Source organism: Rhea pennata, chromosome 26 (assembly GCF_028389875.1).
Source record: "Rhea pennata isolate bPtePen1 chromosome 26, bPtePen1.pri, whole genome shotgun sequence".
Lineage (NCBI taxonomy): Eukaryota > Metazoa > Chordata > Aves > Rheiformes > Rheidae > Rhea > Rhea pennata.
In genome coordinates this window covers 194,619-215,072 of record NC_084688.1, presented here as the reverse complement: position 1 = coordinate 215,072, position 20,454 = coordinate 194,619, and the positions used below count along the sequence as shown (strand labels likewise).

The 20,454-nt window shown below is 40.0% G+C and overlaps 1 protein-coding gene across 2 annotated transcripts; it reads left to right on the top strand.

The window, feature by feature from the left end:
* Positions 1-2,592: 2,592 nt before the first annotated feature.
* DHX8 (DEAH-box helicase 8) lies at positions 2,593-17,324 on the top strand. Of its 2 annotated transcripts, none has more exons than XM_062595655.1 (23): positions 2,593-2,707; positions 3,108-3,193; positions 3,807-3,879; positions 4,292-4,377; positions 5,009-5,118; positions 5,306-5,536; positions 5,840-5,984; positions 6,580-6,783; positions 7,301-7,388; positions 7,735-7,832; positions 8,367-8,514; positions 8,937-9,118; positions 9,472-9,666; positions 9,878-10,063; positions 10,589-10,799; positions 11,123-11,304; positions 12,079-12,219; positions 12,498-12,653; positions 13,522-13,659; positions 14,107-14,235; positions 15,294-15,490; positions 15,633-15,812; positions 16,189-17,324. In XM_062595655.1, the coding sequence occupies exons 1-23, from the start codon at positions 2,596-2,598 to the stop codon at positions 16,406-16,408; spliced, it is 3,498 nt and encodes a 1,165-aa protein (XP_062451639.1). In that variant the 5' UTR covers positions 2,593-2,595; the 3' UTR covers positions 16,409-17,324. The 2 variants fall into 2 exon arrangements, with proteins under 2 accessions (XP_062451639.1, XP_062451638.1); XM_062595654.1 differs by having other exon boundaries at positions 5,225-5,536.
* The last annotated feature ends 3,130 nt before the right edge of the window (positions 17,325-20,454 follow it).

Genomic DNA, 20,454 nt, shown 5'->3' with positions numbered 1-20,454 from the left:
GAAAAGCTTATTTTTCCTCAACATGAAGCTTAAGAGTATAGAAGCAGGATATGTCATCTGGTGTGGCAAATTCCATGAGCTTACTGGCTGTAATGACTGGAACATAAGAACCATTTAGACGGGTTCTTGTAACAGCAGAGCCCCAGCTATAACATTTCTTAAGAGATAAGAGCTTAGTACATACAGCTTCTCATTTACATGAATAACACAGTTTCCAGTCTGAATATGAAGGCTGTGGACTAATAAATTTTCCTAGTTTGGAGTGGTTCCCTCTCAAAAGATAAACTAAACCCTGACTGTGGAATCAGAAAGAAACTTATAGATAGGATATTCTACTGTGATCAGCCAGTGTGTTGCTTCCTCTAAAGCACTTGCCAGAGACAGGACGGTACCTCATGTGGAACTGGTGAAGAGGCATTGGCAATATTTCTTTAAATTGATTCTATATTCTTTTTTTTTTTACTCTAGGCACTTTTAAATTAATCATAAATTAAAGAAAGGGCATATTTGATATTAAGCAAGATGGAAAAGGATATAGACATATAATATGCTTCAGGCCAAACTGGTTTTGGGGGCAGAATTGGAATCTGAACTAATTATTGACCCAAGTACTGAAACCACTCATCACAATGATGGGTTTGATGCTACACAGCTCTTGGCTGCCTACTGCCACACAGTTAGTTATTTCTAAAGGACAACTGTAACATTTCCCAACAATAACTGTAAATGGAGTTCTAGTTCTCAGGGCATAATTAAGAGTAACTTGCCCCTGCGTCTGCATGCCAGAAATGGCACAGCATTGCACACCCGAGATAACCTGGATTGCACCCAGCATTTTATGTTTAATACATTGAGGTGTGCCTAGCAGAGTCCTCCCAAAGATACAGTTCTATCTGTTTTATGGGCAGGTATCTCAGCGAGGCTGCTTGCCTGTCTTTCTTCCTCCCTCTCTCCCTCCCTCCCTCCACAAGTTGATGAGGACTGTCTTGTTACTAACAATGCAGTGGCTACAACATTCTTTTAGATTATCAGTCATTTGCAAGGCAGTAAGTTTACCTCATAGTTGGAGAAAACTGACAGCATTAAAGGGGGTTGTTCAGCTCAGAAGCCAGCAAGAAACACTCGATGGTATTTGCAAATGTTGCACAGCCAGCATCTACCATCAGGAGGTGTTTCAATATAATAGTAACACACCAATCCTAATTCAAATACCAAAGTCCAGCTGTTGCCTTAAGGATGTTGTGTAGATAGGAGCAGTACAGGTTAGCAAATTACATACTGCAGCAGACCACAGGTTTCCTGAATTCTGCTTAGCTTTGTGAATGACCTGTTGTGTGACACTAAGCAAATCAATTCTTTCTCTAAGACTACTTCTATCCTTTCTCTCCCCTTAAACTGCACACTCTTTAGAATAGAGATAATTTTTTTCCTATAGGAAAACATAGGGAGACATATATTCAGTTTGGAAACAGATATTCCAATTCCAAGATGTTCATTATGGTTTTTCAACTGACCCATGTCAGTAGATCATGTAAGCGCTCTTAGTTTATTTAAGTGCAACAAACAACGGAAATCACATAAACACTATCTATAGAAAGTCAATAAAAGTCAGGAATACAGTACAGATAGAGGATTATATTAACATCAAATATATCTTCTCAATCTTCAGAAGAAAATAATACAAATTCTGATATTTAAGATTTAGACTGAACAGGCAGCAGAATCGCTTGTGTCGAAAACACAGACCACACATACAGAGGCAAAATGAAGACTAGATGACTTAATAATTACAAAGGAGCTGAGATTAACCTGGCTGATAAGCAATTTGTTACATGGCCAGATGTGGTAAAAGCGGAGTATGTTCCTATAGAATCTGTATATATCTTAATCTGAGCAGCTTCGATTCTTCATATGTTTCACTGAAGCTGACTCTCTGACCCAAGGAGAAAATATGCTATTGAGGTTTTAGATTTTCATAAGGTACCCTTGGCAGATAGGGCTCTGCTACTGCCACCAACTTCAGGGATCAGAGAAGAGAGAAAGAAATATGAAGAGGGCTCTGCTACAGCCACCAGCCCAGGAGCCAGAGGAAAGTAAGAAACATGTAGAGGGCTCTGGTACTGCTGCCAGTTCAGGAGCTGGAGAGAGAGTAAAAAATATCTGTCAGGTCATCCCTGGACCACAAAGTATCTGTGCAACCTCAAATGTGGGCAGTGCTGGCAGAAGAGGCTGCCCTGTCACCTTTTTGGGGTGCGCTCTCTGCTCAAGACAGCCCTCGTGTGACTCCCCACAAAGGGAGTCGACCGGGTAGAAGCTCTGTCGCCCCTCTCGCCATCCCCCATCCTTGTCATCCCTTCCCGCCAGTCGCCTCACATGGCACGCGCCCTACGGCACCGCTGAGGTACCGCGCGGGCGCCTTTTCCCGCCTTCGCCCCCATTGGCTCCCTCGCCCGCCACAATCACAAAGACAGCATTACCGACTCTCCCCATGATGAGCCGCTCTAGCACCGATGTGCCTCTCTATGGTCAGCCCCGGCGAAACCTGAGCGTGAACACTGTCCCGGATGCGGAAGTACCGTAAGAGAAGGGGGAGACATGGCGGATCCAGTGGCTTTGGAGGAGCTCGCCAAGCTCGAGTACTTGTCGCTAGTCTCCAAGGTGTGCACTGAGCTGGATAACCACCTCGGCATCAACGACAAAGACCTAGGTGAGCGGGCAGGTCGCAGCCGGGGGCGGGACGGTTGCCCCCCATGCGCGACCAGTGGGGATGGGCGCGACAGCAGGGTCTGTGCCGGCGCGGCTGTGATAGCAGCTGCAGCGGGGCTGCTGCAGTCGCCTCCGTCGGCCAGGACGTGTTCTGCCAGCGTCTTTTCGAAGTTAGGAAACACTGGTCTTTCTACAAAAAGCTTGTGAGCATGAGAAAATGCTTTGCTCTAGGCCCCGGAAAGGACTCGGAAGGAAAAACTGCTGTCATAAACAGCACCACAGCTTTTCTGTGGGTGAATCTAGCAGAGCCTAGGGCTGCCACCAGAACAGCTCTTACTCGAACATACACTTACTTTGCTTCTTAATTATTTACTCTGATTTCCTTTATACTTTCTTCACAGCTGAGTTTGTGATAAATCTTGCTGAGAAAAATGCTACATTTGACACATTTAAAGCTGTTCTTCTAAAGAATGGTGCTGAGTTCACTGTAAGTGAGATCTTGACATTATTTGTACATTTTTGTCCTGGCATATTTTATAGAGCCTTTTTTGTTTTAAAAGAGTGGTATGAGACTTCATTATAGATTTTTTTTTTAAATGGAAAACTATGCAAATATATAGCTTTTGAGTATACCTATTTGATCAGTCTTCCCTTTCCTCTCCTCCTCCCCTTTCTTAACCTCATAATCTTTGTGAAACATCCTTCTAAGGACTTACTTAAAATATTTATTGTCCCATTGCTGAGCATGTGAAATATAGAAGAAATGTCTTGCCATGAAGGCAAATATTGACATAAGTCTTTCTGTGATATTTAGATCCCAGGTACATGAGTTCCTCAGCAATTGCTGTGGTTGGATTAAGTAGATGATCAAAAAAGTGATGGGTGGAAAAATCAGTTGAATGGAAATATGATAATCACTTTCAGATTCAACTTATTGTGTTTGTTTTAGGCTGTACATGAAGCTTTTTTAAAAACAAAGCCTACATCTTCAGAATTGAGCTTTTTTTGCCTTTCTAAGAAATTCTCTCTTGAGCCTTGTATTAATGAACAAAAGTATTGAAGTCCTATCCCAGAATAAAATATTTTACTGAATTTTTCAGGATTCCCTTGTTAGTAATTTGCTACGTCTCATACAGACGATGCGGCCTCCATCAAAACCATCTACGAGCAAAGGTATGTATAATCTTCTCTCTCTCATCAGTTCAGCAGCAAAAAAAAACTTTGTTTTTTCTTTATATTTGGTCAGATCAAAGTAGTTATTGTTCTAGTCCTGTAAGACAATGCATATCTTATTGTTGTAATGAATTTCTTGCTATTAGTAGTGGTAGCTTTGCGAAGCTGTTGAGGCATTAAAAGCTTGATGAGTACAGTATTTAGAGCATTTGTGATTTCCACAAATTCACTGCTAATCATGATTTTATTTGTAGGAAGATAATGTTTGGATTTAATCTCTGTGACATCTATGTTAACCTTTGCATTCAGATTAAAATTAAATTTTATAGTCAATTTCAGAAACGTCAAGGGCAAATCATTATAGCACTTCTAAAGGATTTTTTGCTTGCTTGTTTTTTAATCTCAAAATCAGAGGCAGTTGTCAAACCCAAATCAGAGAAAGAAAAGTTGAAGGAATTGTTTCCAGCTCTTTGCAGACCAGACAATCCCAATGTCAGGGTAAGGTCATAATTTCAGATGTCTGTCATGTATGTGGAAACATAACACTTATTTTCTGCATTTTTCTTATAGTTTCAAGTTGTGTTTATGTTAGCGTTTGTGTCTCCTGCATGGATAAAAATGGACTATGAGAAGTAGAGGCAGAAGGCTGATATTATTGACCGTCATTATGAGGAACTGCTGTTAAAGGAGTTGCAGTGTTGATACTGTTTTGCATGATATTCGAAAAAAGAGGCCCTTGTGACATGAAATTTACAGCTTGACCTTTTTGACATAACGTTCAAAGCAACTAATCATGAATTAGATGAAAATCTTGGACACTGAAATGTTACTGGCCACTTGTATTTTGTATTTCCATAATAATTTAGATGCTGAGAAAAAACTCTTCTTTGTGTAAAAGCAGAATTGGCACAATATTGTGGCAGAAGGGGGAGAGATCTTTTGTGTGCACGTGTGTGTGTGTGTGTTTGTTTTACTATATATATATTTTTTCCGTCTATACCATGTATTCTGTCTGATCTTTCTTTATCCCATATTCATTCTGAACAGAAATGCACTTGATTATTCCTTATTAATTCTTTGTGACAGACTTTTATCAGCCTTCCTATAGAATGATTCTTTATCCTTGCAGAATATGCTGGATGAAGATGATGTGAAAGTGGCAGCTGATGCACTTAAAGAGCTTGAAGCACTAATGCCTAGTGCTGACAGGCAAGGCAAGCAAAGGAACAGTGACCACCGGTAGGTTTCTCGGATGTCTTTGAGTGATGGGTACTGGTAGTTAATAGTCTACCCATTGTGTTCTTATGTAGAATTTCGGTGTAGACTTTTAATGTTTGTTTGATAGGGCAAAGAAAAAGAGGAAGAGCCGAAGCCGCAGCAGGGACAGAAAGCGAAGGCACAGGTCTCGTTCTAGGTCTCGTTCTAGGACTTGGGACAAGAACAGGGGGAAATCCAGATACCGCTCAAGGAGCAGGAGTCAGAGTCCCAGCAGGGACCGTAAGGATCGAGAGAAATGTGTCGAGAAGACCAATGATAGATGGAGAGACAAGCATGTAGACCGTCCGCCACCTGAAGAGCCTTCCATTGGTGACATTTACAATGGCAAAGTGACAAGTATAATGCAATTTGGATGTTTTGTGCAGCTGGAAGGACTAAGGTACCCTCTGATCTTCACAATAAATCTGATGCTAATCTATCTGTGTTCTGCTCTCTGATCATGTCTTAAAGAATGCAGGGTGCTACAGTAACGTAAGCTGAGTTTTGGTGCCAAAAGGAATTTCTGTTTCACAAAAATAATTTTGACAGTGGAGAATGCTTTCCTCACAAAAAAGCACTGTATGAACATACATAAAAATTAGTTGCAAAGTATTTTAAACCAGCCTCTGAATGATGTTAAGGACTGTTTGAAGTATTAATGTACAACATCTCACATCTCATGCCCCTTGTGTTTCACCTGTAGGAAGCGCTGGGAGGGATTGGTCCACATCTCTGAGCTTCGAAGAGAAGGACGGGTTGCAAATGTTGCTGATGTTGTGAGCAAAGGACAAAGAGTAAAAGTCAAAGTGTTATCTTTTACTGGATCCAAAACCAGCCTGAGCATGAAGGTATGAAAGATATCGAGTAATCCTTTGAATATGAGTTCAGGTGATGGCAAACCTTTTATAAGATTACATCTATTTTTGTTACCTTATGTATTACTGAAAAGTAGTATGTAACTCTTCAAGTGAGAGTTAAAACATTTGAATTACAGTTCTGTATTTAAGTGGCTCATTGCTTTTTCACTCGTTTTCCTTAGGTTCATTTTTTCTGTGCCTTTTTGATATAATGGTCCTAAAAATTGGTTGAACCAAATGAAGTGTTTGATTTGACATGCTAGCTAGATGACAAGTGAGACCTTATGCTGTTTTTATGCTTATCTTTCTTTTTCTGAACTAGAGAAGCATTTAATTTTAAATGAAATACACTGTCATTGCCAGGGCAGAATACATTCCAGACCTTGGGATGTACTCATTTATGGATATTAGCTGGGGGGAGAAAAATGTATAAATATACATACAAACTAGCATTTTCTGCATATGGGCTGTGTTTGGCAGTAGTTTCTTGGAAAAGTGGACTTCTGTGTTAGAGGGAGTACCAGGCCAGGTTAATAGATAAGGAGAAGTGCAATATAGGTAGAGTTGATTAATCAGTCTAATATAGGATGTTGATCAAGACACTGGGGAAGACTTGAACCCAAACCGGAGGAGAAACCTGGTTGGAGAAACCAATGAAGAAACCTCTATGAGAAACCCAGACAGACCCAGTCACCTTTCCTTGGTAAATGCTCCAGAGGTGGAGGATGATACCCTTGAAAGGAAACGCCTCACCCGAATTTCAGACCCAGAGAAATGGGAAATAAAACAGGTATGTTTTGTATTGAGTGAAATGGGGTGCCAGTCAGTATGATTGCTAGGAGTTTTCATAAACTTCAAAAGCTTTGTTTATTTTTTTTAACTTATTCCTTATCTCTGAATCGCTACTTTCTTGCTATCTGTGGCTTCTGGTTGTACTTTAACTTTGATGTTAGCACTCCTTTGAGGAGGAGGTTGGACTAAGCAACCTCTGGTCCCTTTCAGCTTAAATTGTCTATGATTTGGTGGGATTCTGGTCTTTATCCTGTGATGCTTAAGATGGTCTTTTATTATCAGTGCAGTCCTGCTATGCCTAAGTCACCTGTCCCACACTTTGATATTTAGAATAACAAAAAGGTTATTTGCTCAGAGACTGAATAACTCAGGGAGATTTGTGCCAGAATGTAGAACTATTCATTCCTTTGATTCTGGTTTATAACTCTGGATGATATCGTTAGAACAAAAGCCTTGTTGACGTGAGTGGTGTCCATATATGGAGACAAATTCCTGTTCTTTCATTCCTTCCTCAGATGATTGCAGCTAATGTGCTTTCCAAAGAAGAGTTTCCTGACTTTGATGAGGAGACTGGGATTCTTCCTAAAGTTGATGATGAAGAAGGTAGTATTTCCAAGTAGTCTTGCTGTTGTGGTAAATTTCTTCTGTTTCTGGGTGTGTTTTGATTCAGAAACAGATGATGATGTAAGTGAATGTGAGGCATGTCACCATTTGGTGTCACCTTAAACAGCTGGAACAAGGGTTGCTCCAGCCTTATTATTAGTGACACTTGGATATGCACTTGACTGTCTGTGCATACTTTTTATTTGTGGTGTTTTCACTTTTGAAAATTGTCTAATTATATCATAATCAAGAATGCACAGGAGGTGCCATTTTAAGAGGTACTCTTATTGTCATGTAGCTGAAAGATATTTAACTTTCCATTAAAACTCTAATTTGTGGGTTTTAGATGAGGACCTTGAGATTGAGTTGGTTGAAGAAGAGCCACCATTCCTTCGAGGTCATACTAAACAAAGCATGGATATGAGTCCGATCAAAATAGTAAAGGTAAGAGATTTCAAGATTTGAAAACAGTGTATTTGATTTAATTAAACAAATATTTGGGAATTCAACAGCCAAGGTTCTTCCTAAACATTTCTTAGAGCCCTGAAAAACATTACCACTAAATTGATGATGTTTTATTTACTTATAAAGCTGTGTTCTTATTTAACTGGTAACAGTGAAGTAGAATAGTAGAACAAAAATGCACATTTAGCCTGCAGCAATTGTTTCACGTATGTGTGTCAGAACTAGTTGGTATATTTCTGTTCTGCTGCTTACCTTTTGAAGGTAGGAGGTGGTGGAGAAGTAAGTTTTTTATTGGTAATGCCTATAATCCTGCTGATGGGACAGTGATCGGATGTTCTGTATGAGTCAGGGCCATGAAAGTTCTTGAGGTTGGGCCGGTGGAAGTACTCTGGAACTCAAATATATAAGAAGTTAACAAATTGGATTCAGAAGACACTTCAGAAGGACAATGCTGACAGATAATTAAAAGACTGGGCAGTACCAGAAATCCTAATTCTTTTTCTTGCTCTTCAGAATCCAGATGGTTCATTGTCTCAGGCTGCAATGATGCAGAGTGCGTTAGCTAAAGAAAGGCGAGAACTTAAACAAGCCCAAAGAGAAGCAGAGATGGATTCTATCCCTATGGGACTCAACACACACTGGGTGGATCCTCTCCCTGATGGTATGTCTGAACAAATCTAGGTGTGAACTGTGCCTTTTTCCTGATAGTTGAACAACGCAGGAGAAGTGTCTTGATGTCTAGCTAACGATACCATTGTAATTGTTCACGTCACCTTAAATATAAAAGGATTTCTTCTCGGCCTCATTTTTAAGTGGAGTGGGAACATCAATGGAAAGCACAGATGTATCCCACTATCCGTCAGGGATGGACTACTGAAAAGTGTGTTGGATAGTGAAGCAATTTTTCACACAGAAATTGTTTTAATAGAGGGGAGATGCACACAGGAATTTACAAAATACAGAAATTTAAATTCACAAAGTACGGAAGTGCTGAAAAGTATGGAGGATGGAGTGGTAGGAGTAAGATCATAGGACCTGTGCTGTGTGAACCTAAATGTGATGGTGATTTTTTTTCTTTACTAGTGGATGGAAGACAAATAGCTGCAAACATGCGAGGTATTGGGATGATGCCCAATGATATCCCAGAGTGGAAGAAACATGCGTTTGGTGGCAACAAAGCTTCTTATGGTAAAAAGACCCAACTTTCCATCATTGAGCAGAGGGAGAGCCTCCCAATCTTCAGACTGAAGGAGCAATTGATACAAGTAAGACCCCTGAAATTACATTGTTTTTTAAGCACGAATTTAATATAAAAGTTTTTGTTTTAGCCTCTTGACAGGTGACAACAATTGCTAGAAAGTTTATATATATATAAATAATGTTCTAGATATTCACTGATATAAGTCAAAATTGAAAAGACTATCACAGGGCAAGGAATGAGTCAGCTGAGTGCTTAAGCAGTTTGCTGACTTGACAGTAAGAACAGCAGTTATATCATTTTTGGTCTGGGTCATCTAAAACAAGAGAAGTAGGTACTCAGTGTAGTCCTAGATACACTATGTAGAGATTTTTATCTGTTTGTTTTTAAACAAATTTTATCTTATATGACCTTTTTTAGGCTGTGCATGATAACCAGATTCTGATTGTTATTGGAGAGACGGGATCTGGAAAAACAACACAGATTACCCAATACTTGGCTGAGGCGGGGTATACTTCGAGAGGAAAGATTGGATGCACTCAGCCTCGCAGAGTGGCTGCAATGTCTGTTGCGAAACGAGTGTCAGAGGAATTTGGCTGCTGTTTGGGACAAGAGGTGAATTTCCATGTTGAAGGATTTACTGGAATAAACACAACGAAAAGCAGGAAAAATCAGTAATAGAGTTAGTTTGTGTGTCCATGTGTCTGTTCCCTGGTGGGCTGGAGATGAACTGTCAGAGTAATCAAACCAGGAATTAATGGTCTGCAGCTTCTGTTTTAATGTAAAAGGGGTAGAACGTTGTTTTGTATTCAACTCTTCTTTCTAGGTTGGCTACACCATTCGTTTTGAAGACTGTACTAGCCCTGAAACTGTTATCAAATACATGACAGATGGTATGTTACTGAGGGAGTGCCTGATAGATCCTGATCTGACCCAGTATGCCATTATCATGCTGGATGAAGCCCATGAGAGGACCATTCATACAGATGTTCTCTTTGGACTCTTAAAGAAGGTAGTATAGCCTTTAATTCTTATTGCCTTAGGTTTCTTTGTATGTTATGTATGGGTAGGGACCCAGAGGGGAAAACCAGGTTCATTCATGTACCTTAAGAGTCTTTTCTGAAGCAAAACTGATGTTCCTAAGGGCTTGTAGTCTGAATGCTCGTAACATAAGACTCCGTGAAGACAAAGCAAACAAAATTCAAAAGAAACAATGAGCCTTGGTACTGTAGGATGCTCCTAATGATTGACGAACAGTGAAGTGTTCTTGCTTTGCTCTTGCTCTTGCAAAGGTATTCTGTGATAGGTATTACTAAGAAAGGTTTGAAATGTGACCTTAGTAGTTTGCATAATTGAAATTCTGGATTCCAGAATGAGCTGCTGCTCAGCTCATAGCAGTTCTAGAATCTGTTGAAACTCCTTATGCGACTAGTTGTTTTTCTTTCTGCAGTATAAAATACTACTTTGACTTATGTCAAATCCTATATGTTAAAAGGGCTGAAGGCAATAAATGACCTGAGAGCTTTCTTTCCTGTAGACAGTGCAGAAACGGCAGGATATGAAGTTGATAGTGACATCAGCAACACTGGATGCTGTAAAATTCTCTCAGTATTTCTATGAAGCTCCAATCTTCACAATTCCTGGCAGAACATACCCAGTAGAAATTCTGTACACAAAAGAGCCAGAGACAGATTATTTGGATGCCAGTCTGATTACAGTAATGCAGATCCACTTAACAGAACCACCAGGTGAGTGGAGAATACTGCAGGGGAATTGGTGATTCAGGGACTCTTAATACCTATGAGCAAGGTCTTTCTATGAGTCACAGATCAAGCATCAGTAATATGAGTGAGATACTGTTCTCAGCCTTCTGTTGTTTGCAACCATAGTAAATAAAATGCTCAAAACTGAGGTTGAGTGAAGAGTAAAGTATGTTGGTTTTGGCTAAGGGTTGTTGCCCGGGGCTACCAAAGGTTGAGGATCTCCACTTTAAATGGAAGAAGTGAGTTATGGAAATGCAGGAGTTGTACTGAGTAGAACTGATTTTGTGGATGTGTTACTCCCTGTGTAGGTGACATTTTGGTGTTTCTAACTGGTCAGGAAGAGATTGACACTGCCTGTGAGATCCTCTACGAGAGGATGAAATCTCTGGGACCTGATGTTCCAGAGCTAATTATCCTGCCAGTATATTCGGCTTTACCAAGTGAAATGCAAACCAGAATCTTTGACCCAGCCCCACCAGGAAGCAGAAAGGTAGTTTCGGGAAAGTGTGGCTTTATCTTCTACTGATACTTTTTTAATAGTGGGGTGTATTACAATGCTAATCAAACTTCTTTTAGTGTTTCTGATTATGTAAAGTAAAACGTATTTTTCTCTTTTTTTATCCTTTTTTTTCCCCGGAACTTCCAGTAAAATCACTCACTGAAGTGTGAGTGTATGCATACACACACACGTGTGTGTGTGTATAAAATATATCTATATGTATTCTAAACCTTTAAAAACCTATATAAAAACATTTGGTGTAGCAAAAATCTCTGTGGGGTATTCTTGCTGCTTCTTTTAGTGCTGCCTTTGAAGAATATTAACATCAGTGAACTGTAAATAAAATTTCATTTGATTGGATGTAAATTTCCTACCAACTAGCTAGTAAATACCTAGAAATTTAGTCTATGGAAGTTTCTTTTCTAAGAGTGGACTGTATTTTAATGATAGGCAGAAATTCTCCCTGGAATCATTGCAATCTAATTATGAAATATTGACCATGTTCTTAATTATGAATTTTATTATGCTTTCTTTCCGTATTGCGCAAGCATAAATCAGAGTCTGAATGTTTAAAATCTGCCAGTTTTTGGATATAGTTAGTATTATTTTCTGTCCCTTTGTTTCTCCTTTCAGTGTAAAATTAATAGCAGTTGCATCTGTAACAACCTGATCGTACCATGGAGAATGAATTGTTTAAGTTGAGCAGTGTGGTTGGTTTGCCACTCAGAAACAGAACTGATTACTGAATTAAACAATTTTTTGCAGGTTGTTATTGCCACTAATATTGCTGAGACCTCTCTGACTATTGATGGAATATACTATGTAGTTGATCCTGGCTTTGTGAAACAGAAAGTTTATAACTCCAAGACTGGAATTGACCAGCTGGTTGTTACACCAATTTCACAGGTAGGCATTTTGTGTTTGACATTTCTTTCCTGCTGCTATTGTGTAACTTGATGATGTGGGGTCCAAGCATGTGGAAGCAAAGTAAGGCGATGATAAAACCAAGCTTTTGCTATCTCCCTGAATTGCACTTGAGACTGTGGCTAGGGAATACGTACTTCCCTCAGTTGCATTGGAAAAATGGAATAATACAAAGAAAATTGCAAACAACTAATCATTTTCTCTTTGGTTTGTTTTCACCTATGCTTGTTTGCACCACTGAGATGCCTTGTTACCTCTAGGCCCAAGCAAAGCAGCGAGCAGGAAGAGCTGGGAGAACAGGACCAGGAAAATGCTACAGGCTATATACAGAGCGTGCTTATCGAGATGAAATGCTAACTACCAATGTGCCTGAGATCCAGAGAACAAATTTGGCCAGTACAGTGCTCTCCCTGAAGGTAGGTATTTCACTGGCTTTCAGCAAGCCAACCTGATCGTAAGTCTTTCTGTAAATTAATCTCAGCCTTTATGAGTCTCTTTAAATACTTTAGTAGTTCCAGACTCTTCTAAAAAACACGTGTATCTTGGAAGGGGTATTGCATCGCATGCAATTCTCGGGTACTAAGGCTTGTTCATGCGTTTTTCATCTAGAGAGTTATAACATTCAGTATCAACCTAAATTGCAAGTCTTGGCTGCACACAACAGTTAATTGCAAGCAGTTTGAGAAATAGGAATCTTATAGCCGTTGCACATTCAGTTATGTTCTTAACAGAGTGTAAGATGCATATTCTAGAGTTGGTTTTGATCCCCAGATATATGCATCCTCTAAGTGTGTATATGTGTAAGTGTGTGTAGGTGTTGACTCTGGGAGTCCACAAATTGAATCTAATGCAGTACATAGCTGCCAGGGAAGTTATTGCTCTTTTTCCCCCTTTCTGGGAGAAGGGGGAAGGCTGGAGACTTATTTGATATCCGTTGTAGCTGCTATGTTGCAATGGCTTAAAAAACAAGAAGTCAAACCCAGCATTTAGACTGTGTGTCTCCTAGAATGGATCATCTTCTTTGAAAGAGGATGAAACAATACCAAAGAAACATACTGAGAGAATTGAATGAAAACCATGGGCTAGTGTAGGATTATCACAAGTGTTAGACTGTAGCCATGTATTTGTGATGGTGGTTGCAGTTGAGATAAAGGCATGGGGGTGGGGATCGGTTTAAAGCTCTTTAGTGCTGCTTTGTTTGATGCTTATATATCTCTGGCTGGATATTTGTTTCCTTCTTCTTTCTAGTATTTAACTTGACTTTTCTCCACTTCCACTGTTCAGGCTATGGGGATCAATGATTTGCTTTCCTTTGACTTTATGGATGCTCCCCCAATGGAAACTCTCATAACTGCCATGGAGCAGCTCTATACCTTGGGAGCTCTGGATGATGAAGGACTGCTCACTCGACTTGGGCGCAGGGTAGGTTGCGTAGGATATTTCTTAGCACTGGTTGGTTTGCATATGTTTAGAGGATGACATGGGAGTAACTGTTAGGGACTTGGCCTGGCACTATGTTTTCTCTTTATTCTTTCTCCTTCTTCCATTGTTCTCCTATGCTTTGCTAGTAGTTCTGCCCCTACCATAGTTAAATATCTTCTGCTTTTTTTAAGGAGCAGATAATTTTTCTTCTTATAAATAAGATTACTTTTATAAATGTCTAAAAATCTCTTGTAAATATTGGAATATTTTTTGTGATTGTGTATATAGTCAAGGTAATTTGTTTCATGTTCAGTAAAGGTATTTTGGGTAAAGCACATTGCTCTGATTGGGAAACACTGAAGAAATGTCATTGGTATCTTTTGCATTGAGAGATTTCAAGATTTTTTCCAAGATTTTGCATGGAATCCTGAAACGAATGTCTTGCAGATGGCAGAATTCCCCTTGGAGCCCATGTTGTGTAAGATGTTGATCATGTCTGTACATCTGGGATGCAGTGAAGAAATGTTGACAATAGTCTCTATGCTGTCTGTACAGAATGTGTTCTACAGGCCAAAGGTAAGGAATACAGGGAAGAGGCAGCAGTGTTAAGGTTTGGGTGTTTTTTGTGTTGACTGCCTGGGTGTTAGAGAAGGCGTATTTGCCAAAACAAACCTGTAGCTTGGTTGAACTGTTGGTTCATACATTGCATATCTGACGTACCTTTTGGTTAAACATCCTATAGCTGTGGATATTGTTTGTCTCTGTGCATGGGACACATACAATCCTAAATCCAGTCCATCCCTGCTTTTGAGTTCAGAATGGCTTTGCTAGAGCAAAACCTCTCAATCTCCAGATAAACAGAATGTACTACTTCATCACAGTCCTATCCTATGCTGATTTTTCTCATGTCAGCAAGCAGCAGACTGTGGTGTAACAGGATTCCTTCACAGCAGAGTCCCCTAGAATCCATTATTTCTTCATTATGATACTCTGCTGCAGTTCATTCTATTAACTTCAGTTTTGATTTGTGTAATCACAGTGTTTGATTCATGTTTTATTTGTAGATTGGAGAAGTAGGTAGAGGTAGGTAGATTAGCAGAGTAAAAGCTACTGCTTCAGCCGCTATGTTGATTAGTCATTGAAGTTGCTTCCAGAGCAATAAAAAGCCTAGCTAGTTCTGCATATGCATGTGCTGCCTACAATATAAGGGAGCTGTGTGCTCTGAAGTATCCTTTCAAAAAAAGGGTCTGAACTTGAACAAAATGTGTCAGTAAAAACAAAGTACATCATCTTTTCTGATCAAGCCATTGCCTTCTGTGGGAGACAGTCTTTCAGAGAGCCTACAGGAGGTCCATCTTGAGCAGGAACAGTTCTGGGCTTTCCAGATCACGTAGCCATGGGTTTGTCTTCATGAGAGCAGTCCTAGACCTTCAGATTCTTAGTGATTGGTCTGAGTGATCGGAGATATATACCACTCAGAATTTTGTGCTGTGTTTCCGGTTTTATATCATCTGTTTCTTGATAGACTTAAAAAGGCAAGGTATGAGTGACAAGGAAACGGTGTCCTTTTTCCTGTTACACAAGGATGATCTCTAAAGCATAGATATCTGATGGATACGTATTTTATATATTAGGATAAACAAGCACTTGCTGATCAAAAGAAAGCCAAGTTCCATCAGACAGAAGGTGACCACCTCACTCTGCTGGCTGTGTACAATTCCTGGAAGAATAATAAGTTTTCAAATCCCTGGTGCTATGAAAATTTTATCCAGGCTCGGTCCTTACGTAGGGCACAGGACATCCGCAAGCAAATGTTGGGCATTATGGACAGGTGAGCACATCTAGAAGGACAAGTACTGACTTTTCTTAGTGTTATTACGTTGTAGTAACTAAAAAAAAGCCCTGCAGATTTGATGTTAGCAGCTCCACCCACATGTAAGGATCTCTGTAAATTTTTTCTCCTTGTCTGGCAGACACAAGCTGGATGTGGTGTCCTGTGGGAAGGCAACAGTGCGAGTCCAGAAGGCCATCTGTAGTGGCTTCTTCCGAAATGCAGCAAAGAAGGATCCCCAAGAGGGTTATCGGACACTCATTGATCAACAAGTAGTCTATATCCACCCATCCAGTGCTCTTTTCAACAGGCAGCCAGAATGGTAAGGAAGGAGATGTCACTTAATTTTCCATTTCAGTTCAGATACTTTTAGAATTGAGACCAGAACTACAGCCTGTGGTTCTGTGGGCCTGTCTTGTGAAAGTGAATTCAAAACACTGAGTGTTGAGAGAACGGGAATTGTTTTACATGACATGAAGCAGTTCTGTGCTCAAGGGTAGATGTGAAATAGGAGAGGGAAAAGAAGATAGCTCTTCTGGATGATTCTTTTGGAGCACACATTGGGGCTTGTAAGGAGCCTGATCCTATAGAAGGGAAGAGAAGGGAATGAAGGGGCAAGCTTAGATATTCCAGCCCTTGCTCTGCCTCTGTCTGTTTGGAAGTAGTAATTTCCAAAGTTGTTCTCTCTTTCTTCATAGGGTAGTGTATCATGAACTGGTGCTGACCACCAAGGAATATATGCGTGAAGTGACCACTATTGATCCCCGCTGGCTGGTGGAGTTTGCACCAGCTTTCTTCAAGGTTTCTGACCCAACCAAGCTGAGCAAACAAAAGAAGCAGCAGCGGCTGGAACCCCTGTACAATCGCTATGAGGAGCCCAATGCTTGGAGGATCTCACGTGCATTCAGACGCCGATGAGCCTAGTTCCAGCGTGGGCTGTTGTTGGTTGTATATTGGTGGGACTGCAGTTTTTGCATTGTTAAATGTCTATTCTTTTAGGATGCTTGCAGTTGAGTGGTTACTTGCAAAATGAATAGAAAATCAGTGTTTTCAGAGCAAAAGCACAAGGGGGCGTTGCTTGCTCATGTCAACTGCCCCTCAGAATCTGCAGTTGCAAGACAAATGTCCCGGGTCTCCTCAGCGTGTTGTATCGTTTCAGAAATAATTCTCAAAACACTTTTCTTAGTCATTCCTCTTTTAAGAGAAAACCTTACACACTGAGCACAACAGAAACAAAAAGACAATGATTAAAAGATTTGTTCACCAACCTAAACATGTTCTGAATGACCAGAAAAATAGAGGCTGGAATATATTTGGGTTTTGCCCTGCTAAAAGGGATTTATTTCAGCTTGTGCTGTTGGACAGTGATTGCTTTTACTATCTTAGGCATTTTTTTTTTTATCCATTGTAACTATTTGTTTTTTATGCAAGCCATCTGTCGGGAGATATTTAGCATCTGTGGCTATGGGATAAGGTAAAAAAGATCCCCTGAAACCCGACTGGAGCATCTGTTATGCTTGGGCAGTGGTGCAGGTCAGACTGCAAGTCTTATCCTTCATCACTGTCTGGTGTGTGCTGAAGGCTAGTGTATCAAATGATAATTAACCACATCTACTGTGTAGCACCGCTCTGTCTATGAACCTAAGTGGTTACAGATGTTTAGACTTTCTATCCAATGTGTCATGTTTTCTTTCCACTTGCAATGTTTGGTGACATCACAATTATTGAGGGCTTTTTGTTTGTTTCTTTCTGTTATAGAAAATATTCTGTTAGGACTGAAACTTCAGTAAAACATGGTAGAACAGTTCCATATTAAAAACAGATTGACTCCCCAGTGTGTGCTATGTCATGTTGAAGCTATCTGTAAATGTCTTTCCTCCCCTACTTTTTTTTTCTTTTTTCTTTCTTTTTTTTCTTTTTCTTTTCTTTTTTTTTTTTTTTTTAATATAAATAGAACTGAAACTTATTTGACTCCACAGCTGGAGATTCATATATATATATGTATATATATACATATATATATTTTTTTTCCCCCAAAGCTGGGATATTTGCTAGTTATTGCTGGAAAGAGTAGAATGAAGTTGGCTGGTTTGGTTTTGCAGTTGACTGACTGGAAGAATGTTTCACACTGAAAAGTGGATACATTTGAACTCTGTATCTATGTACACAGGTGGGCACAGTATACGGTTGTGTATATTGTTTTCTTATGTTGTATAAATACCTGAGGCTCTTTATAAAGTTAAATAAAACTAGATTTTTTTTTTTTTTTTTTTTTTTTTTTTTTTTAAGTTCAGAGACTTTTTCATTATGACACTGTGCAAAGAAGGTTGTCCTATTGACTACTCTTCAAGGTATTTTTTTTTCCAAAAACTCTGCAACTGCACTTGTTACTGTTTTCCATGAAAATTTGCACTTGACTTTCAAAAGGCAAATGGAGGATGGCATATGGATGTACAAAGATGTACATACTGGAAGTTCCAACTGGATAACATCTGTCCAAATTTGTTTTGTATTTGCTTCCGTAGCATCGCTTCTTTCTTACTTTTCGTGGGGAAAATGCATCAAGAGGTAGGATTTTTTTTTTTTAAGCCAACAGTTGTTTTCTATGTGAATTATTTCTTTTCTTGTGTAATTTGTCAATAATATTTTTAATACATTTACAGAAACCTTTCCATTAAATCTCAACTATTGTTTGGGAGCACCCAACATCCAAAACAAGCCTGAGAAACAAGAATGCTGGCTTGAGACTTGCAGCACTTGCACATTATTTTAAGCATGTTTTATCTTGATGCTCAAAAGCCTCAGGGGAGTAGCGTTCCAATGTCTTCTGTTTCTGCAATTTTATTTTTGATTTGTTTGTTTATCTTGTGTCATGCCAAAATGAGAAAATAAGCTGCCTGATTCACTTTGTTCTGGCAATGCTTATGTCAACTGAATCGGTATTTTGGCTCTTTGTTGGAGGAAAATGCTCCTTGAACTTTGTTGGGGAAGATGCTTGTGTGACCGCATGTGTCTGCCTGCCTTAACTAACTGGATTGTCTTAAATGGTTAAGGAGCAGATCTTTTGGTTCATTTTGAGTAAGAAACTGTAGGACTGATGAAATAAATCTCTTATTTAAAGGTGGATGTTTGGCAAGCTGAGGTCAAGTGTCTAGTCTGGAATGTTTTTGGAGGTGTTGTATCAGCATAACTGCTAAAAATTTCCTGAATAATGTAAGTACGTTTGTGTGCACAGTTCCTGCATGTGTCTGGGTCAGCAGTCAAAAAAACCTCCTTGCCATTTGCAGCTGGTATTGTGCTGCTAATCCTGCTGTTCCGGGGTCAAGGTGTCTGTGAGCATGCTGCAAGGGGCTGGCTCCAGTAGCAAGTGTAGCCGCTGGACTCGAGTGCTTGGGTGGCTTTCTGCTTCCTGCAGCTTCAACAGCGGCTGCAGTGTTGAAACACTTGGGCTATGAGTAAGGGGAGAGGAAGGCACTGACTGCCAAAGCACTGGGGTTAACCTTATCCCTGCTGGCAGAGAACAAGCTATAGGTAAACAGAGGGAAAAACAGAGGGATGCAGACAGGGTGAGAATAGCTAAACAAGAATAAATTGAAGGAAAATGCTTGTGCCACTCCCAGGAGAGGCAGGCAGACTGATCAATCGGCCTTCATGGGGGGGGGTAGATGAAGACTGAGGTGCCCCAAGCTATTGGTACTTTTATATATAAATATATATATATATATATATATATATATATATATATATATATATATATATATATATATATATTTTTTTTTTTTCCTTTTCCCTCCTGGAAGATGAGGGAGCAATCTGAAATACCGAACAGTTCTTCTGAGGACTTCTAAGCTAGCTGTGAACCTCTCTGCTCCTGAATGATGCTGTGGCTTGTGGAGCACCTAATGCAAGCAGCACAAAGTAAGAGTTGCAGTTTCTGCCCCAGCTGCTTCCTCCGAGTGTGCTGGGGTGTGCTTGCCCAGCTGGGCCTGGAGGCTGCTGCAAGGCTATGAATCTGTCTGAACAGACAGAGCCAACACCACTTGGTCTCCAGCAGCATGTGCTATGGGCTAATTTTCATGTGTTAGCTCATTGTCACAAATAAAGGATTTGGAGCAAAGAATTCCTTGCTTATATGTACATGCTCACATTCACTCACACGCATCCAGAATCAACCTTTTGCCCTTAATTCAAGAAAGAGAAATACGATTTTTACAGCCAATGCCACACATGTTCCATTTGTTAGAGTAACTACCTTAACCTCTTTAATGGGCTTGTTACCCAAGTCAGTGTGACAGCAGTGTGCTTCTTACACAAAGAAGGTTTTGTTTTTTTAGTAACTCAGCTTGCATGAGATTTCTGTGACAATTGCAGAAGGCTGTGATACTGACCTATTAGCAGCTTCATGGAATTTCTCATTTATGAATGCAATGGTCCTTTAGATTCTCACTCCCTGTATTCCTAGCTGGCCTAATTCTAGCAAATATGTTTTATATGTGTATGTTCTGTAACCTCCATAAATCTTCTGGCTGCCCTGTCCCTGTATCAGTGGTGGAGACGCTGTGCTGTGCTGGGCTGGTTTATTCCAGTTCAAAATGGTCTCAAAGCTAGTCAGCTGGCAAGTCTGTCCCAGCCCAGCTCTGTTCTACAAGACATGCTGAAAACAGGGCTTCCTTGTCTCCTGTCTGTCTGTGCTCACTATTAGTTCCCCTTTGCTAGAAGACCTAGGCAAGGAGGTGGCCGTGAATTGCTTTGGATATCAGTGACAGGTCCTACAGTACCTGGCTTCATGCCATGGCTTGGCTACTGCAAGAGCGGGAAAGTGGTCAAAAAATATTGCTGTTATTTCAGAATGTGGATGCTTGATTTGACCCATTTAGGTCAGCCAAGTGACAGTGTTTGAGAAGACTGTTGACAGATATCTAGTGTTAGATTTTCTTCAACCCTAGGAAACAAAATTGCATCAG